The sequence below is a fragment of the Cebidichthys violaceus genome, unplaced genomic scaffold (assembly GCF_023349555.1).
Source record: "Cebidichthys violaceus isolate CVI_PGR_0920_01 unplaced genomic scaffold, fCebVio1.0.p SCAF_30, whole genome shotgun sequence".
Lineage (NCBI taxonomy): Eukaryota > Metazoa > Chordata > Actinopteri > Perciformes > Stichaeidae > Cebidichthys > Cebidichthys violaceus.
The window spans coordinates 1895809-1923235 of record NW_027176484.1 but is presented as its reverse complement, the minus strand read 5'-3'; the positions used below and the strand labels follow the sequence as shown (position 1 = coordinate 1923235).

General features: G+C 43.4%; 2 protein-coding genes across 4 annotated transcripts; both read left to right on the top strand.

The window, feature by feature from the left end:
* Positions 1-3087: 3087 nt before the first annotated feature.
* Positions 3088-4278, top strand: socs4 (suppressor of cytokine signaling 4). The gene has a single exon (XM_068724362.1). The coding sequence runs from the start codon at positions 3088-3090 to the stop codon at positions 4276-4278; it is 1191 nt and encodes a 396-aa protein (XP_068580463.1).
* Positions 4279-8800: 4522 nt separating this feature from the next.
* Positions 8801-26783, top strand: wdhd1 (WD repeat and HMG-box DNA binding protein 1). Of its 3 annotated transcripts, none has more exons than XM_068724374.1 (26): positions 8801-8860; positions 8948-9045; positions 9877-9988; positions 10125-10276; positions 12061-12172; positions 12708-12758; positions 12847-12942; positions 13064-13156; positions 14158-14264; positions 14348-14483; positions 15858-16074; positions 17262-17443; positions 17647-17831; positions 17925-18166; positions 18280-18417; positions 18557-18713; positions 19344-19458; positions 20746-20877; positions 21015-21238; positions 21373-21512; positions 21599-21655; positions 22646-22677; positions 22799-22963; positions 23637-23770; positions 23867-24002; positions 26343-26783. In XM_068724374.1, the coding sequence occupies exons 2-26, from the start codon at positions 8969-8971 to the stop codon at positions 26568-26570; spliced, it is 3420 nt and encodes a 1139-aa protein (XP_068580475.1). In that variant the 5' UTR covers positions 8801-8860; positions 8948-8968; the 3' UTR covers positions 26571-26783. The 3 variants fall into 3 exon arrangements, with proteins under 3 accessions (XP_068580475.1, XP_068580474.1, XP_068580476.1); XM_068724373.1 differs by having other exon boundaries at positions 15855-16074; XM_068724375.1 differs by lacking the exons at positions 8801-8860; positions 8948-9045; positions 9877-9988; positions 10125-10276 and adding an exon at positions 11452-11564 and having other exon boundaries at positions 15855-16074.
* The last annotated feature ends 644 nt before the right edge of the window (positions 26784-27427 follow it).

Here is a 27427-nt window from a genome sequence, read left to right as displayed (position 1 = left end):
TGTGTGTGTGTGTGTGTGTTAGTGTGCACCTCTGTGTCTGTCCACAGCTAATCTTTCTCATGCTGCAGCAATACTGCATACTGTTTTGGTTGTCCAGTTATGGCTGCATGCACAAGGAGCTTTCACAAAACACCTTTTATTGCTTTGTTTTGCATTGACATCGACTGCTTGCTGACTCCTCGCTCACTTCTCATAACGGCTCTGGTATGTAGGGGCCGCTAGTGAAAACACAGCTGAGTGCATCGCCCCCTCTCAGCCTGCAGCCAGAGACACAGTGGGAGGAAAAAACAGCTTGCACACGATTATTGGTTTAGACGGTATGTTTGGCTAACAGCTAACGTAACTACCAGTACACACATTAGTTTAATAGATTAATATGATTTATATCTGTTAAACATCAGCATGATAGCTGTGTCTCTGTGAGCATGTTAGCATGTTGATGTTAGCATGTAGATCCAAATGCACAGTTCATATGAATTTTAAGACATTTAAATGACAGAAAGAAAAAAACAACAACTATTGAAAGAGCCAAAGTGATGAGAGATTGGTTCAGAAATGAGACAGTTGTTTTAATTTGCATTAGTTAACCTATCAGACCTTTCTTTCTGAGGATGTTGAATCCTTTCATCCGAAGCTCATAGTTTAGTTTCAGTATCTTACCTCCTTTTTTTTTGGAGTCAAATAGATTTATCTGGTTGTTTGCCAGAACATGTGGAGTTACCTTCCTGCTGTGCTCTGTGATAATGTGAAGAGCATTAAATATTCAGTTAAGAGGAAGTTGAGTGTCACTACATTATCTGAGACGTCAGGCATTTATTGATGACTACCCTTTATCTGTTAGAGCTGAGAGGTCACACACATACACCCACACACACACACACACACACACACACACACACACACACACACACACACACACACACACTAAACCACTGGGAGTAATATTATTGGTCTGATAGATGTAGTCTATTTGTTTCATGAATTATAGATCTCCCAAAATGTCATCCACACTGTGTGTATGACATCACCTTGACAGATGAATCCTTTTGGCAGTGCTTGCTGGAAGTTTTAACTGGGAAACTCAAATGTCTTTCAATCAATCAGGGAAGCTTTTTAAAAAGCTTGGTTGTTTCCTCTACTGGGTCGAATTGTTAATTAGACAGAGCCTGCTATTGGCCGAAGCGGCTGGTGTGTGTGTGTGTGTGTGTGTGTGTGTGTGTGTGTGTGTGTGTGTGTGTGCTGCTTGTAAACCTGAGGAATAATCTGTTTGTAGTTTGGCATCCTCTGCAGACAGACTTAAACTGATTTAATGCTCCCCGTGAAATGTGCTTTGATGCTTTAAGTGAATCTTCTGATGGCCTCTGATGAAATTAAATCAACTCAAATCAGTGTGCAGAAATAGAATTACAGGCAGAAAACTAGAAGGTGCACTCAGTGCAGATCTCCGCGTGCAAGTGTGTCTGCAACAACCACTGCTGTGATGTGTGATTGAATGAATACAACCTACAATTGTCTAACTCCCCTGCCTAGACACCAATGGACTATAAGGCGTAGTAAAACACACTTCATTCAAACTCCAAAAACAAGCGCAGATCAATGCAGGCGATCGGCTCAAAATCGTTGTATGAGACACATCTTACAATCTTGCCAAAAACTAAATTAAACTCTGACCACGTAGCAGCGGCTGAGTGGCGGTGATGTACTCAGCAGTGATGTACTCAGCAGTGTGTTTACCGCCACTCAGACACTGCCACGCGGGCTGCAGACAAAATATTATGCAGTTTGGTGCAGTAGAATGTGAGATTAGTCGTGGACAGACTAAGAGGAGCACATGGCTGCACGCACACACAGACGATATCCATCGCATGATCCTCCTGGAGGAGTCAGTGATAACAATAACTCACTTTGTCAATGAAAAAGCACTCTCCGGCTGCTCTGGTTATCTGTGCTCTTTCGTTTTGTCTTTGGAATCTGTCAATGAACGTGTAAAGGAGATGTAAGAGAGAGAAGAGGATGTCTCACTGCCATTAACCCGCATTAAACCCTCCCCCATCTCCCGGTTCGACCCCTCTCCACCTCGCCTTTCCTCCCTCAGTTCATTCAGACCCAGAGAGGAGGAGAGGAAGCGGCTGCCCCCTCGGGGATTCGGCATCGTAATTATATAGGAAGCGGAACAGTCTGCCGTCTGTTAGAGCTGGGGCTGGCTGCAGGCAGGTCACACATGTCCGCTAATGTGCAGTGAACAACTGGTCGTAACATTGATGTGGATGTCTGACACTGTTTGGAAGGTAAGATAATCTCCTGCATTTATCTTCAAAGAGTTCATAACAGTAAAAAATACAAATGACCGGTCTGAGATGTTAAACCTTCTGCTGCTCACAGACTTTGTATTGCAAGAGACCATCTCTACAAACTGCTGCTATGTACAATTATTAACAGACTGCTAAACAAAATAGCTTTGTAAACAGTTTAACAAAACTTTCCTCATCAACCATCTCTGAATGAAGCATGAGAAGTCTGTTCCCTTGTTCTAACCGGGCAATTTCTGTGTTGGTTTTTTTTTGTACGGGAACTGATCAATTTTTGTCTGCAGGCTGTTTCTGAACTCTGCAATGATAATTTAATTCAGAAAAAATCTTCAGATAAGCCAGATGGTTCTGTACCAGATGATTAGATGACACACAAGTTTAAAAAAAAATTTTTTGGTCAGGATGTACATTTAAAAAGCGATGAAAAATAAGAATGAAAAATGTGGCTCCCAAAAATATATATTTTAGATATCATATTGAGGTACTTACTCACATGTTTCTAATGAGTAACCTTTGCAAAATGGACCCCTCTGGCACAAGAAAAGAGTTTGCAATGATATTTTCTGGTATCACAGAATTCTTTGTGGTGAGTCCTTTTATCAATGGGGCTTTATGTTTGTGTGCCTGTTTCTCTTTCCTCCCTTATGCACAACTTTACAACTTTTTTGATAATAGACTAAATCATGTGTTAATGATATGAGTCATGCTCCTGTAATCCTGTTATGACTCAGGCGTCTGTTTTCTTGAATGTGCCACAGAGTAAGAAGAGGAAGCAGCCATGTCAGAGAAGAAGCCACGAGGCTCGGACACGCGACCCAAATCTGGCCTCCGCAGTTGGAGTGCAGACAGTTATGTTTGGCGGAGGAAGAAACGCTCCCGGAGCTCTCGCAACGGGTCGAGTCCCGGAGGGCTGGAGGCGGAGGGGACGGAGGAGCTGGGCGTGCGGTCGACATCCTGTCCGAGGCGGCGCAGAGAGAGAAAGTGTAGCTGCTGCGCTCTCGGCGACGCATTGACCTCCGCTGACATTGATGTGGTGTGTCGGAAGGCCTTGTCCCGACGCTCTCTGCGGCAGAAGTTTCAGGACGCTGTGGGCCAGTGTTTTCCTCTGCGCTCTCACCATCATCACCACCATCATCATCACCACCTTCCCTCGAGCTCCTCGCGACCCTTCTCGGTGCTCTTCTGGTCCAAACGCAAGATCCACGTCTCAGAGCTCATGCAGGACAAGTGTCCCTTCTCGCCCAAATCCGAACTGGCCCGATGTTGGCACCTTGTAAAAAATCACGCCGTCCACCCAAGTGCCCTCAAGGACATGGAGGCTCCCCTCAAACCCAATGTCTCGTCCTCTTCTACTTCCCCGCCACAGACCCCTCTCTCCTGGGAGGACATCTGCTGCTCTCCAGGGCCTGGAGGCACCAGTCTGGAGGACTGGGACCCTTCTTGTCCTCACGGGGGAGCAGAGGGCAGCTGTGGCCACACCGACTACATCCTGGTCCCGGATCTCCTCCAGATTAACAACAGCTCCTGTTACTGGGGTGTGTTGAACCGCTTCGAGGCAGAGGAGCTGCTGGAGGGCAAACCGGAGGGGACGTTTCTGCTCCGGGACTCTGCCCAGGATGAGTTCCTCTTCTCGGTCAGCTTCCGTCGCTACAGCCGCTCCCTGCACGCACGCATCGAGCAGAACGACAAGCGTTTCAGCTTTGACGTGCGCGACCCGTGCATGTACCGGGACCCCAGTGTGACGGGACTGCTGAGGCACTACAGCGACCCGGCCACCTGCCTCTTCTTTGAGCCCCTCCTCTCCCGGCCGCTGCCAAGGTCCTTCCCTTTCACCCTCCAGCACCTCTGCAGGGCTGTGATCTGTAGCCGCACCACCTACCAGGGCATAGACAACCTGCTGCTGCCTCCTCAGCTCAGGGACTACCTCCAACAGTACCACATCAAGTGTGATGGGGCCTGCGCCGTGTGACATGTCCAAAGCAGGCTTCATACCGTGGAGGGGCAAAGATGGGACAAGCAAAGGCAGGATCTCTTGACAAAGAGGCCTTTTGAATTTCAAGTAGTTTGCAAATCTTTGAGGTCTAAAAAGGTGCAGAACTGGAGAGTTCTTTAAGATGTTTGTTGATCTTGATCTTCAAGCAGATCCATATGCTGTGGGAACACATGGACGTCATGCGTCTTCTTTCAGTGTTAAGGGAGGGTTTGAAACCTTGGATCTCGACAGCGTATGGAGCCAAGTCAAGATACGCTGAGACACCTGTAATTACGCAAACATTCTCCAAAACACTTGCTTTAATACCCTTAATGGAGCAAAGATTCTCACCAAGACATTAAACTTTAACCTCACTTTTTTTGTGGAATATTGACTTTTGATGTCGGAGCATTTCCCCCCTTTGATTTCAAGTCAATCTGTTGGACATCATGTGGGCATCCATGATCTCTAGAGGCCACTAGAGGAACTGCACCTTTTCTGATTTCAACGGCTGAGACCAAACCTCATAGAATTAAAATAGGAGTAGAACAGACATCCCCATATAGCAGGATTCTCAGAGTGGCGGCCATTTTTATGTGTACCGTTGCCATTGCGACCGTTGTAGTGGGTTAACTTGCGTAAATAGTGAGTTGAAGTTTTAGCAACGACTGAAACGAGCAGTGGAGCAATAATAATAATAATAGTACATTTTATTTGTATAGCGCTTTAAAAGGTACTCAAAGGCACTTTACATGGTAAAAACAGAAATAATAGAAGCAGTTACAATATGAACAAAAAACGCTTCATCCACACTTTCACAGCAGCTAACTAGTGTACAGCTGGCTAGTTCGCTAGCTCTAATGCTTCACTGGTTACAGAAAATGAGCCAAACATTCAAATGATCACGGAAACAGTTTAGTGTCCGTTCTACTCCTCTTCTACTTCTATGCATGTACCAGAGTACAATAAACACAATCAGTGCTGTCAAATGTCTGAGGTAGGAGGACTCTTAACAGCATCTAATATCCAAATATAATTAATTCGCCATTATTTTAAGACTCTTGTTGGGGTGAAGTGGCACAGCGTGATTGTTGCCAACATATAAATCCTGTTGAAGCAAAGTCTTTGTGTGAAGACTGAGGTTGTGAAACACGTTTACCTCCTCGAGGGTCAGTTGTGTCGGTCAAACGTAAGAACAGAGGACGGGAACAAGGACTCTGTTGTTAACAGATATGAGTGGGAGAAAGACATGGTGACAGAAAAAGACTTGGTTCAAATACCGTCCCGACAGCTCTTCTTAACGAACACAAATGTGAGCTTCAATGGGACAGTTTTCATCTCGCCAGCCACAAGATGGCGGCACAACTGCACTTGTCTGGACTCGGCTGCTTCTTCTTAGCTGAAAGCTCCTCTCTGGATGGATAGTTCAACATCAGTTGTGCCTCTTTTGCTTTCACAAGTACTGTTATTGCAAAAAAAGCTGTTTACATGTTGGAGTTACGGTGGCCCTGAGAGCTCGGCGCACTGCCACTGGAAGAAAAACACATGCAAATAGAAATGACACGTGTATCATTTAGGAAGAGAAAACGCTCCAAAAACGCAACCAAATATGGAAAAAGCTGAATATTTTTTCCAAATTTGCTGTAAATCTATAGCTTCACCGTTTTGCTGATTACTAGCATGTCAATTCAAATCTGAATCATGCAACGAACAACATTAGTGTATTTTTAAGTTAAACTGTTTTTTTAAACTAATCTCCGTTGTGTTCTTTGTGATTTGCCGTGTTTCTGTATTTGACAAAAAAAATTACGGAAAAGAAACTGTAAATTACAAGCAGCAATTTTGCTAGTAATTGACTGTACAATTTAAAGTACTCTATTAAAGCAACTTACTGTAATTTACTGAAATCATTTTTAAAAATACAGTATTTCAACTGGCAGCAGTTTCACCGGCAACATACGTACAATTTACAGTATCTCTACTGTATCCGAGAAATACGGTAACTTACTGTAATCAAAATGTACTGTAATTTGTTAGCAGCAAGCAGTAAATGTTAGGTTAAACTGTTAGGATCATGAAAACAAGCGTTACGGCTCCCAGAATGCATTGCTCTCACAACGATAAAGTAAAGCATAATACAGTCGGTTAGTGTTAGTGTTAGTGTTTTTCTTTTCAGAGTAGTTTTTTTCTCAATGCTGTATGTGAAGATGTTTTCTTCTTGTGTTTTGTCTTTCTGCATGTGTTTTCTAAAATTGCTCTGAATTCTCAGGGCCACCGTACAGAGTACTTGAAGTATTTGAATCCCTTTGTTCCCCCCCCTTGAGGCTTATATTGTATTTGTCACACTGATACACAAAATAACAATAAATGCCATTTACACTGCCCCCGTCGTACGACTGTGTCTCAGGTTTTTTTTCGTCACCTCTGGACCGATTTAACGGTGCAGCTCAAGTCGTGCTCATCCATCCGTGCCCGTTCACGCTGCAGCGGTGGGCTTTTGTAGTCAGACAGGCTAATGGTACGGAAAATGCTGCTTTTGAAGTATCGCTCTGAAAACAATTCATCCCGCTGTCTGCAAAAGGACACCTCTAAATGCCAGCGCTTCAGCAGAGCAAATGGAGAGATAAGGACATGAAAAAGACTATTTCCGCTTCATAAGTGGGGTGGAATTCAGATTATTTTTTTCAACTGATTCATGTCATTCATCCTCTCTTCAGCAGTGTATAGAAAAAACTGCTCAGGGCAAGTGACTTGTATGAATACAAAACAGTGCATGAAATAATCATCACACGGCCATTTGGTTTTCAGGCACCAAAAGTTATTTTGTCAGTATTTGTCATACAGATATCAACGTTTTACTTCTACGTGCTCGAGTAAATTGGCTGGTCTTTTGTTCTTTTTTTTTCCATTATGTGTTTTCTTATTCATCAACGTTCTCTATGTCATAGATACGGTTTGCGTTTAGATGTAGGGAATTAAGTTTGAGTTCTTAATTGTCACCTGCACAACGATTACAATGACAATCTTAAGTTCTTAAGCTCCCTCCAACTGCAATCACAAGACTATGGAAGCCCATTTCCGCCACTGAGGAAAAAAATTAAGATCCTGTAAGTCATTAAACATGCATAAAAACATAAGGCATAAAAACATACTCCCAGACAAATTAGACAAAAGTGAGACTAAGATAATTGCCACTCTACTTTCAGACTGTCTAACAACTAAGAATATTTACTATATTATGAGTATTTTCATGGCAACAACAGCATCAGCTGATTCCATTTTGCTTTTGTTTGTTTGTTAATTACAGGCCAACACTAAACCGCTGCAGGTAAACCGCTCTGACAGCTGATGAACTTCTGTCAGATGTGAAGCCACAGACAAAGTCTATCTTTGACTGTCTTGCATGTCAGCGCTCAGTCGACGGACCGGAGCTCAGGAGCCACATCTATTGATTTTCCTGAACCACATGCATGAAATATTAATGTTGTCTTGTACCACCCGCATATAGCCAGCATCATTTGTCAGCCGCTGCAGAACCAGCGTTCTATTGTGTAACATTAGCTTCAGAAAGCATTCGATATCCAAATCTGAGAAAAGAAACGTACAGTCATGTGTAATCTAAAACATAAGTTCCAGCAGCTGTTGCACACGTTCACGCTCTGATTCTTACACGCTGTTGTATTTCACTGACAGAGTACTTCCTGTTGCACTAATCAAATTCTCCCCCGAGACGCCGCTCAAACAGACGGGTGGAGAGTCTCTGGCAGCTAAGATGAACATTGATAGCTACTTGTATTGATCCATAATAATAATAAGAATCCATAAAGGTATTAGTGGGTGAACATTTGTTTCTGTCTCATTTATGTGTGTTTGCAGAGTGAAAAAGTGGTCTGAAATACAAAATGTGATGCTGAGAAACACATTTTTCACCCCAATAAGATAGTAATCAAATCTTTAGCAGCTGCTCTAAATATATAGTTAAGAGTCTTTAATAATTTTGCTCGACTAGAAATTACAACAATAAAATAAAAATAAAAGATTTAAAGTCACGAGAATAAATAAACACATGGGATGATACAAAGTATGAAAAACAATTATTAAAACTTAAAATTTTGATTGTTAACTTTATTTTTGAGGGAAATATTGTACTTTTTACTCTAGATTATTATTACAAACATGTAAATGAACATATATAACTAAAACTAGCTCCACTTTTACCAGCTGCAATGTTAAACTGTACACATTAATGCATCAATAATCATAACCCAGTAATTCAATATATATTATTATTTTCCTTTTGGTACTTAAAGTATATTTAATGCTTTTGTACTTTTACTTAAGTACATTTTTTTTTACTTGTAACAGAGTATTTTTACACAGCAGTATTGCTCTGAGTGTATTGCCTCTTTGCTAAATCAGCTTTTTCTCAAACGTAGGCGGGGTTACGCCGTTTGCGTCATGACGTAAATGGCGGGAGTCGTGACGCTACGCGTCCTTGTTTTCAACGCAGCGCGGGAGATTCAGGAAGAAGAGGATCGGACCTCGAGTCAGCGGAGAGTCAGCGAGCCGGAGAGAAGTTGTAAGTTGTCAAACTTCTCTTCTCGAGTCACAAGTAGTGAGACAGCGTCTTCTTATTGATTACCGCTGTTCTTCTTCTGCTCGTCAGGCTGCTGGTGGTTTAGTTAGAATGCCTTGTGAGAGGAAGCCGATGCGCTACGGCCACTCGGAGGGACACACCGAGGTCTGCTTCGATGACTCCGGGAAGTAAGTTCAGTCTGTTTTATATTGTTTTAATTTATTGACCTGTTAAAGGCCGCTGATCATTGGAACTCGTCTCTGTATGTCCTGATATATATTCAAATATTCAACTTTATTTCCAGACACATGAGTCCATATAGCAACAAAAACAAATGCACACACACATACAAACTAAATACAATACGAGGACACCAGGTGTAATCATTGCAGCATCACTGCACATCGTCATAGTAGTTCATCGTAGTATTTTATGTACTTCTACAGGACTATTGTACACTCAACTTTGAACTCTGACTATGTATACTCTACTTTATGTATACTGTACTTTATGTGTACTGCGTGTATACTGTCTGTGGTTCAGATGAATACAAACATCTTTCAAGTCTGACTAGAATTCCTGCAGCAGAATCAGTTTGATATTGTGTCAATAACCTGCAGCACACTGATCAGAAAGAGCTCATGATGCTCACTAGTGAGTGGATTTAAAGGAACAGTGTGAGGCATTTAGGGGGGTCCATTGATAGAAAGGGAATATCATATTAATAAGTATGTTTTCTTTAGTGCATAATCACCTGGAAATAATACTCATTGTGTTTTTCTGTTACCTTACAATGAGACGTTTATATCTACATATACAGAGCGAGGCCTCTTCACGGAGTCCGCCATGTTTCTACAGTAGCCCGGGAGGGACAAACCGAACGTTGGCTTTAGATATGCACTCTCGTGTGTTCACGTCAGACACAGAAGTTCTCCTACACACGTCCTGCACACTTCACCTTTTTAATCTTTACTTTCTGAAAATAATAAAAAACTTTTCTAAAAAAAAATCGTCCTCAGGTTCATTGTAACCTGCGGGAATGATGGCGATGTTCGTATATGGGAGGGTCTGGACGATGACGATCCAAAGTTCATCACCGTGGGGGAGAAGGCGTACTCTCTGGCACTCAAGGTTGGTCACCACCTGTCTCCTGGTTTGTTTTTGGGGGGGATCTTTCAGGATGTTTGATTCACGCTCCGCTGAGGCCCTTTTGTTAAAATGAATCCGCTGTCGGTGGAGGATTGAGACGCGTCCTTCCCTTCCGCAGAACGGCAAGCTGGTGACGGCGAGCTCCAGCAACACGGTGCAGATCCACACGTTTCCCGACGGCGACCCGGACGGCATCCTGACCCGGTTCACCACCAACGCCACGCACGTCGCCTTCAACGGCAGCGGCTCCAGAGTCGCCGCCGGGTCCAGGTGCTTATGATCACTTTAAATAAAAAAATAAAAATAAAAAAACATAATGAGAAGCTGAGGAAAAGGTCGCAAAGGTGGTGAGATTCGTAGCTCCTCGCTCGCTGATTACAGGCAGTGTTGGTAATCTTCCTTCAAAAACATCTTTACATCCTGACGGCAATCGGTGAGTCACATGACACGACGAAAAATAGAAACAATCCGGTGCCTGTGGCTGTCGCAGGCCTGTAATTAGCCCGTCCACTCATTTCATTCTTAATGATTGGGCGGGTTAACTACCTGCACTCACATGTTCATCTTCCACAAGCTGAGAGCTTAACAGCTGTGAGTTTTAATAGCAGCCATATTCATTGTTTACCTTCATGGTGATCGTTTTGGGGGAGGGGCTTTGGAGGCAGGCCTGAAGGGACAGACTGTCAGTGTTGACCACTTGGAGACTTTCTCACTGGATTTAGCAACTTTTGGAGCTAATTCTGCTGATTTCATTGGGCAAGAGTTTCTAACACTGGACTGTGTTTTAAGGTTGGGTCATTTTTAAAATCTAGTGTTTCTCAAGATTACCAACCTTGTCTTTAACAGGACCCAAATATTCGTTTCTTGGTTAAATACATTTTGCTTGTGTATTATTTTATTTATTTTTTAAAGCCTTTCTGAATAACAAACATGCAGAAAAAAGCACCAAACCTTTTAGAAAGTGCTTTTTATTAAATAACAAATAAAATACAAACAATACTGTAGAATAACAGAATCCTTAAATGTGAATGAAAGCTTTTAATTAAACCGAAAGACGTGTGTGTGTGTGTGTGTGTGTGTGTGTGTGTGTGTGTGTGTGTGTGTGTGTGTGTGTGTGTGTGTGTGTGTGTGTGTGTGTGTGTGTGTGTGTGTGTGTGTGTGTGTGTGTGTACAAACCAGCTTTTCTATTTTCAAATCAGGTGTGTATCTGTCCAATATATCGAAAAAAACTGAATGCAATTCATCACGAAGTTTAAACAATTCAAACTTTCGCTAAAGCTGCAGGTTAAAGTCACTACTGACAGACTTTATCACTCGATAAACGGCTTCAAAGTGTTGCATTACTGAGACTCCGCCCATGTGGACCACAACCCTTGAGAGCATTTTAAATGTACATATTCAGTGACGAGGACGTCCAGCTGACTCACGGGGTTTCATCCCGACTTTGATCCCAGAGAAGAACCGGACCTGAGAGACGAGCGAACGTCACGTCTACTTTGTGAAGCGATGCGCGTTCTCTGCTCTCCGGCGTGTCCCGTGGCTGCAGGTTGAAGCTGTGGTGCGTAACGTGTCTTGTCTGTGTTCAGTTCGCCGTGACTGAACCAGACTCCCGTCGTTATTAGGTTTCGGTGTTGTTGTTGTTGTTCCGGCACATAAACGGTGAGCCTGAACCATTTCTCCGCAGCGCTCTGAATCAGTCTTGATTGGAGATAAACGTCTTGTTTGCTCCCAGAATTGATTCAGGCCCCCCGAGCCAGTTTATCACGGCAATGACAGCTCAGAGCATGGCGCCTTATTGATGCTTCTATTTTTCACACCGGTAATTTGTGCTGCGGTATTGATTGTAACAATTCAGGCATCCGAGGCTGTTAGGGCGAATTTGACATCTCCATTCTGGCGGACGTCGGGGTTATTTTTGCATCGATTTTTGATGATTTTCACTCGTGCCGGTTCGCAGCTGATGTCTCTCCGTCCTGTCGCCGTCGGTCACGTGTTCACGTGCCAGTTTTTCCACATATTTATTCTTTTGTCATCTCTCCGTTCCCCCCCCCCAGTGACTTCATGGTGAAGGTGGTGGAGGTGTCGGACAGCAGCCAGCAGAAAACGCTCCGAGGCCACGAAGCGCCCGTCCTCAGTGTCTCCTTTGACCCCAAAGACGACTTCCTGGTGCGTGAGACGTCAGAAATGCAACGCTCGGGTTGTCGGCTGTTTGTGCGCTGATGAGTCTCATAACTTTTGGTCTGAAATTAGAATCCACAGAAACCCCGAATGAAGTTAAAGGGGCAGTTCATGTGTTTTTGAAGTGTGGTTGTATGAGGTTCTTCTCCATCGTCAGTGTTTTACTACAGTAGATGGAGGAATCTTAACGCATCATTTCATTGAGATAGATTTAACCGAACCTTTAACAAAGAAGAGTCTTTTATTTTGTCAGCATTTAAAAGTTCCAGCTGTCACAAGGCTTTGACGTCGCTTCTGTGCCAGAGATCCTTGTGATAACGTTGTGGTTGAATTCTACCAAAATGATCCCAGTCCTATCACCGTTGGAGTGTTACGTTCTGTCACACTTGTAGGCACTGATGTATTTTAACATTAGGAAAGGGACCTAACAGAGTCATTCGGGGATTGAAGTAAGGAAATATATTGAAAGGCTGAGACTTGTGGTACGTTTTCAGCAACAAATACGAATCTTCTCTTTTGTCAGGCGTCGGCCAGCTGCGACGGCTCCGTGGTGGTTTGGAATATCGAGGAGCAGGTACGTCAGTGTTTTGTTTAATATTTCTTTTATGTGCACTCCCATCAGTCCAGTGTGTCAGATGCTGATCTGCTTTGTGTCCATTCAGTCTCAGCTGATCAGTTGGCCTCTGCTGCAGAAGACCAATGACGTCAGCAACGCAAAGTCTCTGTGTCGACTGGCCTGGCAGCCCTCAACCGCAGAGGTCAGCGAGACGCAACTCGTTACGTCTGCGTCCCTCCAGCACGTCCTCCACGCAAACCACATCGGGGATTAATACATTGATTGCGATCTAATCTCTGTCAAAATGTCTGTGCTCGCTTTAGTTCTTAGCGGTTCCTGTGGAGTCGAAGGTGCACCTGTACGAGCGAGGGACCTGGGATCATGTGAGCACGCTGTCCGATGATCTGCAGACGCAGGTAGGTGAGGTCCGGGTGGACGTACGCGTGTGCACATGTTCAGGGTCAAGTCGTCTTCGTTAAATGCCGCACCAATATCGTATAATGCATATACTCTGGACTCAGAGTACGAGGCTAACGTCTCTGTGCTGTCGGGTACCAGAATCCATATCTGATACATTTGAGATGATAAAATGATTCGTGGCTCTACTGAGCTACAATATTAGCGAAGCGTTTTTGGAGATGGAGACAAAATGGTGCGAACATTTTAGCTTAGCCTTCTGCGAACCTCCTCAGCCTGAAGCTAAGCTAGTAGAGAGATGAATAAATGCCCCTCTGTTGGGCTTATTTTCTGTAATCAGTGTAGCATCAGAGCATGGGGGTATTAGCAAGCTAACTAGCGGACGGCTGGCTACTTAGCTAGCTTGTTAATTCCGCCATGATGTCACTCATCCGTTGATAGCGATATGCTTTCCTGCGCTGTGACAGGAGTCTGTGGTTGAAGCATTAAGCTATTACATTTTTACTAAGTTTGGAGGCTGGCTAGTTAGCTAGCGGCCTTGCTAATTCCATGCTACACTGTTTGCCAGTGGCAGCAAAGGGTCTAACAGTCTCTCTGCCTCACTCCTTGTTGCTAGGAGACGACTTCGCAGGGAGGAGAGTGGGAGCTCCAGAGACTAGCGAGCTAACTAGCCAGCCGTCCTCTCCTGAGCTCCCGTCTGCTTTTCTTCCGGGAAAAGTAGCCTGCCGGCGGCGTAGGGGTCGGCTAATACGGTCCTGTTGGTTAATGTTAACGTTCTCCAGTAACACTCGAGGTTCCCGCAGAGTGAGAGGCTGTACATACTGAGAGAAACTAGTATTTTCTTCAGCCAAAATCTCTTCTTCTCTATCTAGTTCATGTTGTTCTCGTTAGCTCCTGTGTTCCTTTCTGCTCTTTGTCCCTCCCGTCGTCCTTCATCTGACAAGATACACATAAAGTTTGTTTTTGTCCGTCCCGTCCCCCCACCCTGCTGTCTCTGCAGCTCATCAACGTGGTGGCCTGGTCTCCGTGCGGTCGGTTCCTGGCGGCTGGCAGCGTCGGGGGTTCGCTGACGGTGTGGGACGTGAACATCAAGCTCTGCGTGGAAAGGTAAAGTTGTCAACCGATGCAAACTCTGCCGTTCAAAAGGTTCAGGATCTTCTGCGGCTGAAGTTGTCTCGTCTCCGCTGCAGGCAGAAGCACGAGAAGGGCTTCACGGTGTGCGGTTTGGCCTGGAACCCGTCGGGCAGCCAGGTGGCCTACACGGACACAGAGGGCTGCCTGGGTCTGCTGGACGGACTGAGCACCTCCACATCCACCAGCACCACGGTACTGCTCAGAAGACACTCGTTTATATGTTTAATACAACTCTATAATACCGGCTAAGAGGAGGAGGAATGTAACAAAGTAAACTCTCTTCTAATAACACTTCATGCTTCTACTTCACTACGTGTATTTGACAGCTTTAGTTACTTTGCAATATTTAAAAGTAGATCTGAATTGATTAGTCGGTGAATCTATAGACAGAAATATAATTAGCAAATATTCTGACTGTAATGTATTAATTAATGTGTTTATTATTATGTCAATGTGCTAGTTGTTATGTTAATATGCTAGTTATTATGTTAATACACTAGTTATTATGCTAATACGCTAGTTATTATGTTAATATGTTAGTTATTCTGTCAGTACACTAGTTATTATGTTAATACGCTAGTTATTATGTTAATATGTTAGTTATTATGTCAGTACACTAGTTATTATGCTAATACGCTAGTTATTATGTTAATATGTTAGTTATTATGTCAGTACACTAGTTAGTATGCTAATACGCTAGTTATTATGTTAATATGTTAGTTATTATGTCAGTACACTAGTTATTATGCTAATACGCTAGTTATTATGTTAATATGTTAGTTATTATGTCAGTACACTAGTTATTATGCTAATACACTAGTTATTATGCTAATACGCTAGTTATTATGTTAATATGTTAGTTATGTCAGTACACTAGTTATTATGCTAATATGCTAGTTATTATGCTAATACACTAGTTATTATGTTAATATACTAGCTATTATGTCAATGTGCCAGTTATTATGCTAATAAGCTAGTTATTATGCTACTACGCTAGTTAGTATGCTAATGTGTTCGTTATTATGTTAATGTGTTAGTTATTACACTAATATGTTAGTTAATATGTTAATACGCTAGTTATTATGCTAATCTATTAGTTATTATGTTAATTAATACTTATTTATGTATATTGGATAATAGACAACATGACAAACATTTCTCACTATTTTTACGAACCAAACAATCAATCCATTAATAGAGAAATTAATCAGGAGATGAATCCATAATGAAAAGAATCATTAGTTAATAGTTCAAAATGAACAGTAGAATCTAGCCTTTATATTATTGCATGTGTAATAATAATCTAATGATGGAATATATAATAGTGGAACATTTTGAATACTTTAAGTATGTTTTCCTGATTATACTTACATACTTTTACTTGTAAAGTGTGAATTAGTACTTTTACTAAAGTTAATAATCTGAAAGCTTCCTCTGGTGATGAGGTTAGAAATGAAAGGTTTCAGCCTCTTTTCTGTTAAAACTGCACATTCTCTAAAATAGTACTGATCGATCTCTTGATATTTTGATGAAACAACTTCTAATGAACTACGTGACTTTCAGCAGGCACCAACAAAAAAGACAGCGAAAGACTACGACGACCTGTTTGATGATGACGATGATGACCGACTCATGGATGAAGGGCTGAGCGACACCAACTCGCCGGTTAAGAAACCCGTCGCCGGGGGGGACGACGACGATGACGACGACGACGACTTCCTCGTGCCTGCGACGGGGCGGGTGAGGAACCGAGGGGCGATCCTGGACGATGAGAACTCGCTGGGTGAGTGAGGATGCAGATGAATGATAAAAGATTAAAGCGATAAAACGACAGGAAGTGTGTTTTTAAAAGGTAGCAGGACACTTCATTCAGATTCAAGACGTCCACTGAAGACGCGCTTAGAAGACGAGTCGTTGCAGCTCAACTCTTGGCAACTTTGTTGACGATAAACTTTCAATTACGCTGCTATTGAGTCCTGAATACATTAGGGAAAGCTTCAAATTGTGATCGTTCATCAAAAACATTTTATTCTACAAGTCTCATTTAAACACGTTGCAGCAATTAAACCGTTTGCTTGAAGCAGATTGTGTAAAAAACATTAAATTCTGAGCTCCTCGGTGAAACTATGAAGTCATGATTGATTCATCTCAGACCAACAGTCACGTGACAACAAATCAGAGAAACTTAGACTGAACTTCAGGCTGCTGAACACAGAGCAGAGAGGCGAGGCTGGAAGTAGAGGACGTAAACATGTTTAATATTTATAGCAGGTAGAGCCTCCTTTTGTCCAGCATTGGTAACACCTGTGGACACCTGGACAATGTACAATGTTGGATATATAGATTCCAATGTTTTCCAATTTTTCTAAAATAAATTATCAAATAAATGTAACTTTTTTTTTTATGATTTATGTCATTGTAACTGTTACACTGCACAAAATACTTTTTTTGAGTTTTCTCTGCTTACTTATATTTTGCAGTGACAATCAAGACCACAGCGAGGAAACCGTGACTGGAGCAAAACATGCCCCGGGTTAATTCTCAAAAAATATCTTTAAATCGGTTAATATGCAAAAAAAAAAATGTCCCCTCTCTATGCAAATGAGCCTCGTTGCAAAAAGAGTCCAATTCACAAAGATCAGCACTGAAGGCTAAATGCATGGACAGTGAAGTCATTAGAGACTCCAGAGAGTTGACATTGGGATGCAGTTGTGTCATGAAAAATGAATAAGGAAAGGAGAGCTGTTTTTGCTTCATACATTAATAAATGATCAGATTATCAAAGTTGAAAGTACATTTTCTGTTGATCGATGGAGTCTTTTGCACGTGAAGAGAATCTCAGAAGGAGAAAAGTGATCTGGCTGCTGCTCACTTCTGTTTTTTTAGTTTTAAGTGGATGAAGAACAAGTGGATTTAACATGTTTGTGTTCAACTATTAAAAACATTTATTAATCCGTTTCTGTTCTTCAGACACCGGATCGCTGAAGGTCGGTTGGGATAAATTCGGGGACGATGAGGACGGCAGCGCCGCCGCTCCGGCCGCCCCCCCGCTGGTTCCCCTTCGTCCCGTCTATGAGGGACCCCTGCCCACGCCCCCCCAGAAGGCCTTTCAGCCGGGCTCCACCCCGGCTCACCTCACACACCGCTTCATGGTACATTCAGTTCATCCTTTTCATTTTGTAGTGTGACCAGACAGACAGACAGACAGACAGACAGACAGAGTCACATGACATTCAGCGTTCCAAAAGCAATTTTTTTTATCTCCGTCTACATTGTCCCCTCTGACTCCCTATAAATAACTCAGAATAAAACGATTTCCAGTCTCACATGCAGTAACAAACTAATGGTTCCTCAGATGTGGAACTCGGTGGGAATCGTTCGAGGCTACAACGACGAGCAGGACAACGCCATCGACGTGGAGTTTCACGACACCGCCGTGCACCACGCCATGCACCTCACCAACTCGCTGGGTCACACCGTGGCCGATCTTTCCCAGGAGGCCGTGCTGCTGGCCTGCCCCAGCACGGACGAGCTCGCCAGGTAAAACACCTCCGTCCGTCCACCCCGTTCTCCGTGACTTGTTTGCCGGTTAAGTCTCCTCATCGCGCTCCTCCTCCTCCTCCTCTTCCTCAGTAAGCTCCAGTGCCTCCACTTCTCGTCCTGGGACACCAATAAAGAATGGATGGTGGACCTGCCGCCGGGCGAGGACGTGCGGGCGCTGTGTCTCGGTCGGGGCTGGGCGGCGGTCGCCACCAGCTCGCTGATGCTCAGACTGTTCTCCATCGGAGGAGTGCAGAGGGAAATCTTCAGCCTGCCGGGGAACGTGGTCTGTATGGTCGGACACGGAGAGCAGCTGCTCATCGTCTACCACCGGGGTAGGACACACACACACACACACACACACACACACACACACACACACACACACACACACACACACACACGATCGTAAAGGACCTAATGTTGGTTCTCGTCTCTCCATCATCAGCTCCAGGTTTTGACGGGGAACAGGCTCTGGGAGTCCAGCTGCTGCAGATCGGTGGACGGAAGAAGCAGCTCATGAACGGCGAGCCGCTCCCTCTGTCTCACAAATCCCACCTGTCCTGGCTGGGATTCACCGCCGAGGGTCCGTTTGTAGAGAACATGTGTTTTTATTCTCCTGGAAAACCTGTTTTGTTTATTAAAGCAGCAGAAACAAATGGTTTTGGAAACCATTTTTTTATTTATTTTTTAATTTGTAAGATGTCGGCCCGGTTCTCTCTCAGGTACCCCGAGCTATGTGGATTCGGATGGGGTCGTCCGGATGCTGAACCGTTCTCTTGGCAACACTTGGACACCAGTGTGCAACACCAGAGAAACCTGCAAAAGCAAATCGGACCACTACTGGGTGGTCGGGATACACGAGAACCCTCAGCAGCTCAGGTGAACTCTCCTTTGAAACTACTTAAGATATGATACTTAATGAAATGTATGGTAGAAAATATGCTTTTAGCTTTAAATTCAACATAAAATAGGTTTCAATTTCTTTTCAATGACTAATTACAAAGTCATTGAAAAGACAGAAAATGAGAGCAACAAGTCAAATGTTTCAAACAGTCTCTTTATTGTCTGTCAGAGCTCCCCAAACGGATCCCATTCATCCGAAAGGGTGAAGTTTTTAGTTGACTTTCAGAGAGTTGAATGTTGCTTGAGATGGAGATGAGGGAATATTTACTGTGAATTAGAACTGGAAAATCTAGATTTGAGAATTGGCTGCTGAATCAGCCTCCATGAGGGAAAATTACCTGGGGAAAAAAAGGTGAATTTTGTTGCTTTATTTGCATTAGTAAAGCTGCTGTTCTGCACCTGAACGCACCAGCAAGGAAGCGGTCGATTCAAAGCGGTCTCTATTTACCTCTGGATCATCACATGATGGTTGCAGCTGCTGGATCACCTGTAAATCTAAAAACTCACCGTATGCTTTGAAAAATGATGGACAATAAATCTGATCTGTTTGGCAGGATAGGATATGCAAAATGACTGAGTTGTGTCTTTCTGCTCTCGTCCTCTCAGGTGTATTCCATGTAAAGGCTCCAGGTATCCTCCCACGCTGCCCAGACCGGCTGTGGCCATCCTGCCCTTCAAGCTGCCTCTGTGTCAGACCTCCACGGAGAAAGGACTGATGGAGGTAAACCGCCCGCTCTGCTCAAACTGCACACACGCTAACATCTGCTAACACACGCTAACATCTGCTAACACACGCTAACATCTGCCCCGATTAGAGTAAAAGACACAACATGGAGTACGGTCAACATATCTGACCTGTAACCTGATAAAAGACTCCTGATATTCATGTACACATAAAAGATATGAAATAGAAGTTCTCAAAAATAACGCATCATACTGTAACGCATCATACTGTAACGCATCATACTGTAACGCATCATACTGTAGCGCATCATACTGTAACGCATCATACTGTAGCGCATCATACTGTAGCGCATCATACTGTAACGCATCATACTGTAACGCATCATACTGTAGCGCATCATACTGTAACGCATCATACTGTAGCGCATCATACTGTAACGCATCATACTGTAACGCATCATACTGTAACGCATCATACTGTAACGCATCATACTGTAGCGCATCATACTGTAACCCATCATACTGTAACCCATCATACTGTGACGCATCATACTGTAACCCATCATACTGTAACCCATCATACTGTAACCCATCATACTGTAACGCATCATACTGTAACGCATCGTACTGTAGTGCATCGTACTGTAACCCATCATACTGTAACCCATCATACTGTAACCCATCATACTGTAACCCATCATACTGTAGCGCATCGTACTGTAACGCATCGTACTGTAGTGCATCGTACTGTAGTGCATCGTACTGTAACCCATCATACTGTAACCCATCATACTGTAACCCATCGTACTGTAGCGCATCGTACTGTAGCGCATCGTACTGTAGCGCATCATACTGTAGCGCATCATACTGTAACCCATCATACTGTAACCCATCGTACTGTAACCCATCGTACTGTAACCCATCATACTGTAACCCATCATACTGTAACCCATCATACTGTAGCGCATCGTACTGTAGCGCATCGTACTGTAGCGCATCGTACTGTAGCGCATCATACTGTAACCCATCATACTGTAACCCATCATACTGTAACCCATCGTACTGTAACGCATCATACTGTAGCGCATCATGCGTTACAGTATGATGCGGTATAGTATGATGCAAACACGATGACAAAAACAACAGTTTGTGTGTAAAGGCCTCACCTGTCCTCTGTCTTCTGTCCTCTTTCTCCTCTTCTGTCCTCTTTCGCCTCCTCTGTCCTCTTTGCCTCTTCTGTCCTCTGTCCTCTTTCTCCTCCTCTGTCCTCTTTCTCCTCCTCTGTCCTCTTTCGCCTCCTCTGTCCTCCTATGTCCTCCTCCAGGAGCAGTACTGGCGTTCGGTCCTTTTCCACAACCACTTCAGCTTCCTGTCGTCCAGCGGCTACGAGGTGGACGAGGACGGACGGACGCAGACCCAGAAGGAGCAGCAGGAGCTGCTCATGAAGATGTTCGCAGTGAGTCTCTTATTTTATCGTCATTGATTAAAAGCCTGATCAGACGGAGCGCGTGCTGCAGTTTAGAAGCGCTCTCTGTCGTTTCTTTCCTGTCGCTGCCGTTTGTGCTCAGACTCGTGGTCGTTTCCTTCTTCCAGCTGTCCTGTAAGCTGGAGAGGGAGTTCCGCTGCGTGGAGCTGGCGGAGCTCATGACCCAGAACGTGGTGACTCTGGCCATTCGGTACGCGTCGCGCTCCCGACGCATGGCGCTCGCCCAGCGGCTCAGCGAGATTGCCCTGGAGAAGGCCAACCAGATCCAGGAAGAAGAGCCGGAGGAACCGGAGGAAGAGCCGGAACACGCCGCCGCCAGACGGCCCTCTGGGTAACGGCATGACGCACCTATTCCGGTTCTCACCTGTAGTTTTAAGACTGGACAAAAATGAAATGCTACAGGAAGCTACGGTGCTTCGGTAGAACCGAAGAGATTTTTGATTCACGAGTTTCGTATTCGGACAGGTATGAGGTCACGGGAGGACGTCGAGGCAACAGGCGTCAACAGGAGGAGGAAGAGGAGCGAGTAGAAGAGCTCAGGGAGGAAGAGGAGGAGGAGGATGAACCGGAGATGGAGACGGAGGAGGAAGCAGAAACCAGAAAACGTCAGTTGGACCTCTTAACTGTCTTTGCACGCGTTTGTTGTCAGAACGAGATGAGTGTTTAATGTGGGACGCGTCTCATTCTGCAGGCGTGAATCCGTTTGCTAAAGAAGCTGCTTCACCTGTGATTCCTTCTCTGACTCCAAGTGAGTAAACACCTTCTACAGATGGATGGATGGATATATTTATATTACATCTATATTTTATTGTACCGTTAAACCTTTATGCATCACTAGGGACATTTTTTGCAAATTGTACATTTTTCGATCATTGTCTCTCTATGCACATGGCAAGTATGTGAATTATTCTTTTTTTTAATTATTATTATTATTATTATTATTATTATTATTATTTTGGAAGCTGAACCTCAGCACCTATTCATAAACTGTGTAAATAAAATACAGAGCCTTAAGGACAAAACTGTCTTAATTAAAACCACCACTTTTTGATTCCTCAGTCATTACAGCATAAAATCCTTCATTCTATGATATCAGGCTTTCAATCTGGAGCCCTGGCCTCTACATTTTTTATTTTATTTTTTATATTTACTAACCCATTTTCTCATGTTTGCACTATGCAGTTAATACATGCTGTTGTCCACTAGGGGCATCTAACCCTATTATGCAGTTGCTATGATCAGGACTGAAGTTGGTTTAAAGATTTAACTCTGTAAAAGTGAATATTGCTATATAGTATTTTCAGAGCAGTTTTAGGATCGGTACATTAAAGGTAGCAAGAGTTTTTTTTTAATCTGACACTGTACAAAAAATGTATGAAAATAAATGTTAATCATTGACAACTCCCCACAGAATTAAGTACACTGGAAATAATTCTTAAAATCTTTGTTTTTTTCATAAAAACAGTAGCAATTATGTAAACCGTAGTAGTAAACTAGTAATTAAATTGTTATAATCCTGAATATTTGTAGTTATGAGCAGGACGTTGGTTAAAAGATTTAACTCAGTGAAAATGGAAATTCATTTTTTTAAGGCAGTTTTTAGACATTTTTATTTTATCTTCTAAGTACATCAGGGCAACTTTTTTTTATTTTATTTTTTTAAAGTGAGTGCTAAAATATTTCACGTCACAGAGATGTGATTAAAAATAATTAAAATTTTGCATCTTTTTTTTTGCAGTCGGTAAAGTCGGACGTGCAAATCCTTTTAAGGTAAGAACTGAACATATTGTGACAGCGTTGTGTTTGATTTGTGTGATTTATTGAATTGTGAACATGTAGAAAGAGCGAGATGAACAGAGGAAGGATAAAGCTTTTGCGATGACTCGTGCAGGTCCTCGGTTCGGGGAAGCCCTCGTCTTCGTCGGCTCAGCCTCGCGTGACGAACATCTTGGACAACATGACGTCCAGCAGGAAGTCGTCTCCGCTCGGCGGCACTGCAGGGAAACCAAACAAAGGCCCCGTCCTCAAACCGCTGGCCCCAAGGGCCAAAACCAAGGTATCGTTATCCGGCTCTACAGCCTGTCCCGTCTTCCACGTCTGTTGTGCAGAATAACAGTTATAATGACATAAATCAATATTAGGAAAATTGGAAAGCAATGGAATCTATATATCCAACATGTTTCCAAGTGTCCACAAGTGTTACCAATGTTGGAAAAAAATAGAGGCTCCAAGTTTTATAAATATTGAGCTATTCACATGTTTTACAACCTCTCTGCTCTGTGTTCAGCAGCCTGAAGTTCAGTCAAAGTTCCTCTGATTTGTTGTCACATGACTGTTGCTCTCAGGAGAATCAATCATGTCTTCATAATTTCGCTGATAAGCTCAGAATTTAATGTCTTTTACAGAATCTGGTTAAAGCAAACGGTTTATTTGTGGCGAGATTTTAAATGAGAACATGTTGATGAAATATCACAATTGTAAGCTTCGTTTTGGTTGTTTCTTTCTGATGGAAGCGTTTGTCACGTATGATGTGTTCAAGAAGCGTCAGAAAGATGAACATTTTACAATAATGTCATTTTCAGTCGTATTTATTTGTGATACTTATAGGGAAAGCAATTTGGTGACTGCAACATGACCAAATGCGTCTGTATTTAAATTGTAAGACGACTGAACGCTGTAGATCTCCTCGTACATATGTCTATTCCTCTCTGCTTGTATTTCCTCTCCAGACTCAGTCCACTCTGCTGCAGATGACGAGCACAAAGAAGAAGACTCAGGAGATCACACAGCCGGCTGCAGAGCAGCAGAAACCACCGGAAGCCCCGCCTCCAGCCTCACCTGCAGACAACGCCGAAAATAAGAGGTAAAAGATGGACTCGAATCGAACCCTTTTGTGAAGTGACTTCATTGGAAGCCACAAGGTGGACTCACTCGGTCGTGTTGTTTGTTGTCTGTTCAGGCCGAAGACGGGCTTCCAGTTCTGGCTGGAGGAGAACAGGAAGAGCATCACGGCTGACCACCCAGACCTGGAGGAGATGGACGTCATCAAAGAGGCCATGGGGCGCTTCAGGACGCTGTCGGCAGAGGAGCGACTGGTGAGACACACCGTTCAGAGAGGACGCTTTGAGTCATTTTAAGACATCGCGTGTCTTGGAAAAAAAAAAAATCCTGAAAAATTTTAAGCAAAATGATCTGGATTCTACAAAGGAACTATGAAAATGTTTTGTTAAAATATTGATTGAAATCGCTCCAAACTGTTACTGGCATTCATTTTATTCTGTGAACAAAAGTCATCAAATTCATCAAGTCATCAAAGAGTCAAACGTAGAAGCCTGTGAACGTAAAACAACTTAAGGAGAGAAGTTAAAGGTTCTCTATGCGGAATTCAGAGCATTTCGGTTTGCCTCTCGACGGGTGAGCCGGCAGCTAGAAGCTAACGGTGCTAACAGCGTTAACCCAAGGAGAACCGGAGGATGGGTGCTACACCTCTGGGATAACGCCGTCGCTCTGATGTTATCAAGATTAAACCTCCAGCTCGCCGCTGATTCCATCTTTTGTTTACTCTTACCAAAGAAAACCTCCTCGTCTGCTCCTTCAGAGGGATTTAGGTGTTTCCTGTTCATCCTGCTTTTATCTCGTCTGGCCTGAAGAGCAAAGTGACCAGTGAAACCATCAATTAGACTCTGAGGCGGGTGACGGTTATCAGCTGCAGGGATCTCTGAACTCAGATACTCGGCTCTTTTATTATTTACACTTCTATCATTTTTCATATTATTTTGCCCTTTCCAAAAAAAGGTCCTTTAGATGTTTCAGCACCGTGACGCTGTCGGCTTAGGATGCTGCTGTTGGCCACTTCTAAACTTGCCAGAACGTGTCATAACAAATACCGGTTCAGCTCGTACAGCGGACCGGAGGAACCGGAAACCGGAGCCAATTCTTGCCGGCTGTAGCTGCTAATGAGGCCACACCCATAAAAGTCATAACGTCATCTGCCTGCTAGAAATAAAGCTCCGAAGCTTCAGCCGATGCCGTGGTGGATAGACGTTCAAATCGGTATTTGAATAGATCATGTTGTTTTTTTTACACTTCAAGCCCTGATGGACGATTCTTTAGCGATTTGCGCTTGAAAGCGTGATGCCGGACCGGTCTATTAAGAGACGATGAGCTCTCTGCCTTCAGTAACGACAAGAGGAGACAGTGGAGCTGGAGAGCAGAGGGAAAGAGCAGCCTTAGGAAAACCTCTGTTCTGCCACAAGCGCTTAAGCAAAGGGGAGAAAGAAAAAAAAAAAAAAGGGGGAAATATCAGAATAAAAGTTCAACCGTTTGTCCGATAACCTGATTTAATTCTGTATTATTAGTGAGGCTGTTATCGTCCCATCATTTCTGGTTTTCTCCGAAAGATATCCAGATTTTATAAACATGTTGTCCCTGTCAGCCGCGGTCAGTCGATGGGTGAATAAACAAGGTGTGTGTGTGTGTGCGTGTGCGCGTGTGCGTGTGCCGCACCTCATCCTTTCATCCACACAAGCGCTAATAGACGTCGATGTGAGCGTTTGTGTCGTCGCCCGGTCCCTGACCCGGCATACATCAAGACTCTCAGCAGAGCGCTGGAGGACACTCGACAGAGGAAGTGGGGGGGGGGGGGGGGGGGGGGGGGGGGGGGGGGGGGCGCGCCTGTTGCCTGGGAACCCTGTGGAGTGTGTTTTGTCAGCGAGGGCACAAAGCATTGATCTTATGATAATACCACCGTGAGCCGGTCAGGCAGCAGGAGAAACCTGACGGTTCTGTTTGCATTTATTTTAAAGACTTTCCTTCACTGTTTGCATCGGACCAAAATGTTCTTTTAAAGAGCAGGGAGGGGGCGGGGCTTGTGTTGTTCATTACATTTTATATTTGTAAATTAACAGTTTGTACCACCAAGATTTGTTTTAACTTTCGGAGCCCATTTTTTACTTTACGCATTTGAGAATTTTAAATGTGTGTGTGTGTGTGTGTGTGTGTGTGTGTGTGTGTGTGTGTGTGTGTGTGTGTGTGTGTGTGTGTGTGTGTGTGTGTGTGTGTGTGTGTGTGTGTGTGTGTGTGTGTGTTACATTATTCTGTCCAAATACAATAAAATGACAGTTGCATAGCGAGATGCCACAGCTTGTAATGTGTGTTTGAATATGAATGGGGGTTAATGGGCAGAGCTTCCTCAGGCGCTCCATTACGTCCAGGAAAGTGCTTCCTTTTGTCTCAGAGAGACGGAGAGAAAATAAATAAACAAAACCACGCAGAGGGAAAAGAGGCAGCAGCCTGTCAGTAGTGATTATACATGACAGGATGCAATTTGAGAGAGAGAGAGAGAGAATTGAAACAGAAGAACAACATGATTTTGTTCTGTAAATAATGTGCATTGTTCTCTTCTGTTTTTGTTTTTTTTGTATAATTTCGTTCAGTCGTGGACGGAAAGAGCAAAAGGCCAAACTGGAGACTTAGATCTGAAGAAGAGGAAGAGAGCTGAAGAAGAAGGAGGAGGAGGAGGAGGAGGAGGAGGAGGAGGAGGAGGAGGAGGAGGAGGAGGGAATGAACATGGACAGGCGGAAGCCGAGGAAAATAGTGCCAAGAAGAAGAAATCTTTGGATCCCTCCGCCAAGCTTTCTGCGTTTGCTTTTAACAAAAACTAAACATTTTAAGTCTCTGTTCAGACTCATGTGTGAGAACTGTCCATGTTGTTAAATCTGTTCTTTGAGGCACTCGATCAGAACATTTAAAGCCCTTCAGAGGTTCTTCAGATGGACCTTCATCAATAGTGGAGCTTCATTTGTTTTCTTTTTTTACATTCATAACACGTATTCTCTGTATTTTAAAAGTTTAATAAATGTTCATGTTTGTTCGTTCACATGTTTTTGACTCTTGATTTTCATTTCATTTAAAATCTTCACCTCCAGCACTGAAAGGAGACGGTTCTCTGCTCTTTAATGCTGTCGACTGATGAAGATTTTCTTGCGCTTTAAGAATATCATCTCACTTTCTAACGGAAACGTTTCAACAGTGACTCTTTGCACACAGCGGGCGGATCTTTTGACTTCTTACTGTAGGAAATGTACAGGTGTTGTTGATTTTAATACAAAATGTTCTACTAAAGTGTCCCAGTAAGTCACGACATGCTCAATACGAGAATCCTGAGACTCAAGCAGCTAAATGGAATTCAGCCTTCGTTCATTTTAGTATTCATAACTCGTGCTTTTTTTTTTTCCCACTCTGACTCGTGAAAACGGAGCATCGCCATAACGTAAATTTAGAAAAGATGTTTTAAAATCAAAAGCAGCAGAAGGGGAACTATATTTGATCCTACACTTCCCATGATGCATCATTTCAACTCCAAGCTAGGTTGATTGCTGTTTACCTGGAACTTTAGTTCCTAAAGTATTATGTTCTTAGAAGAAGTGGAAAAAAGTATGTTCTTCTGTTTTTTATTCTGTGTAAATTAAATTTCAAGTTTGTTTTTAAATCGTGTTTAATTTGTCGTCATTATAAAGCA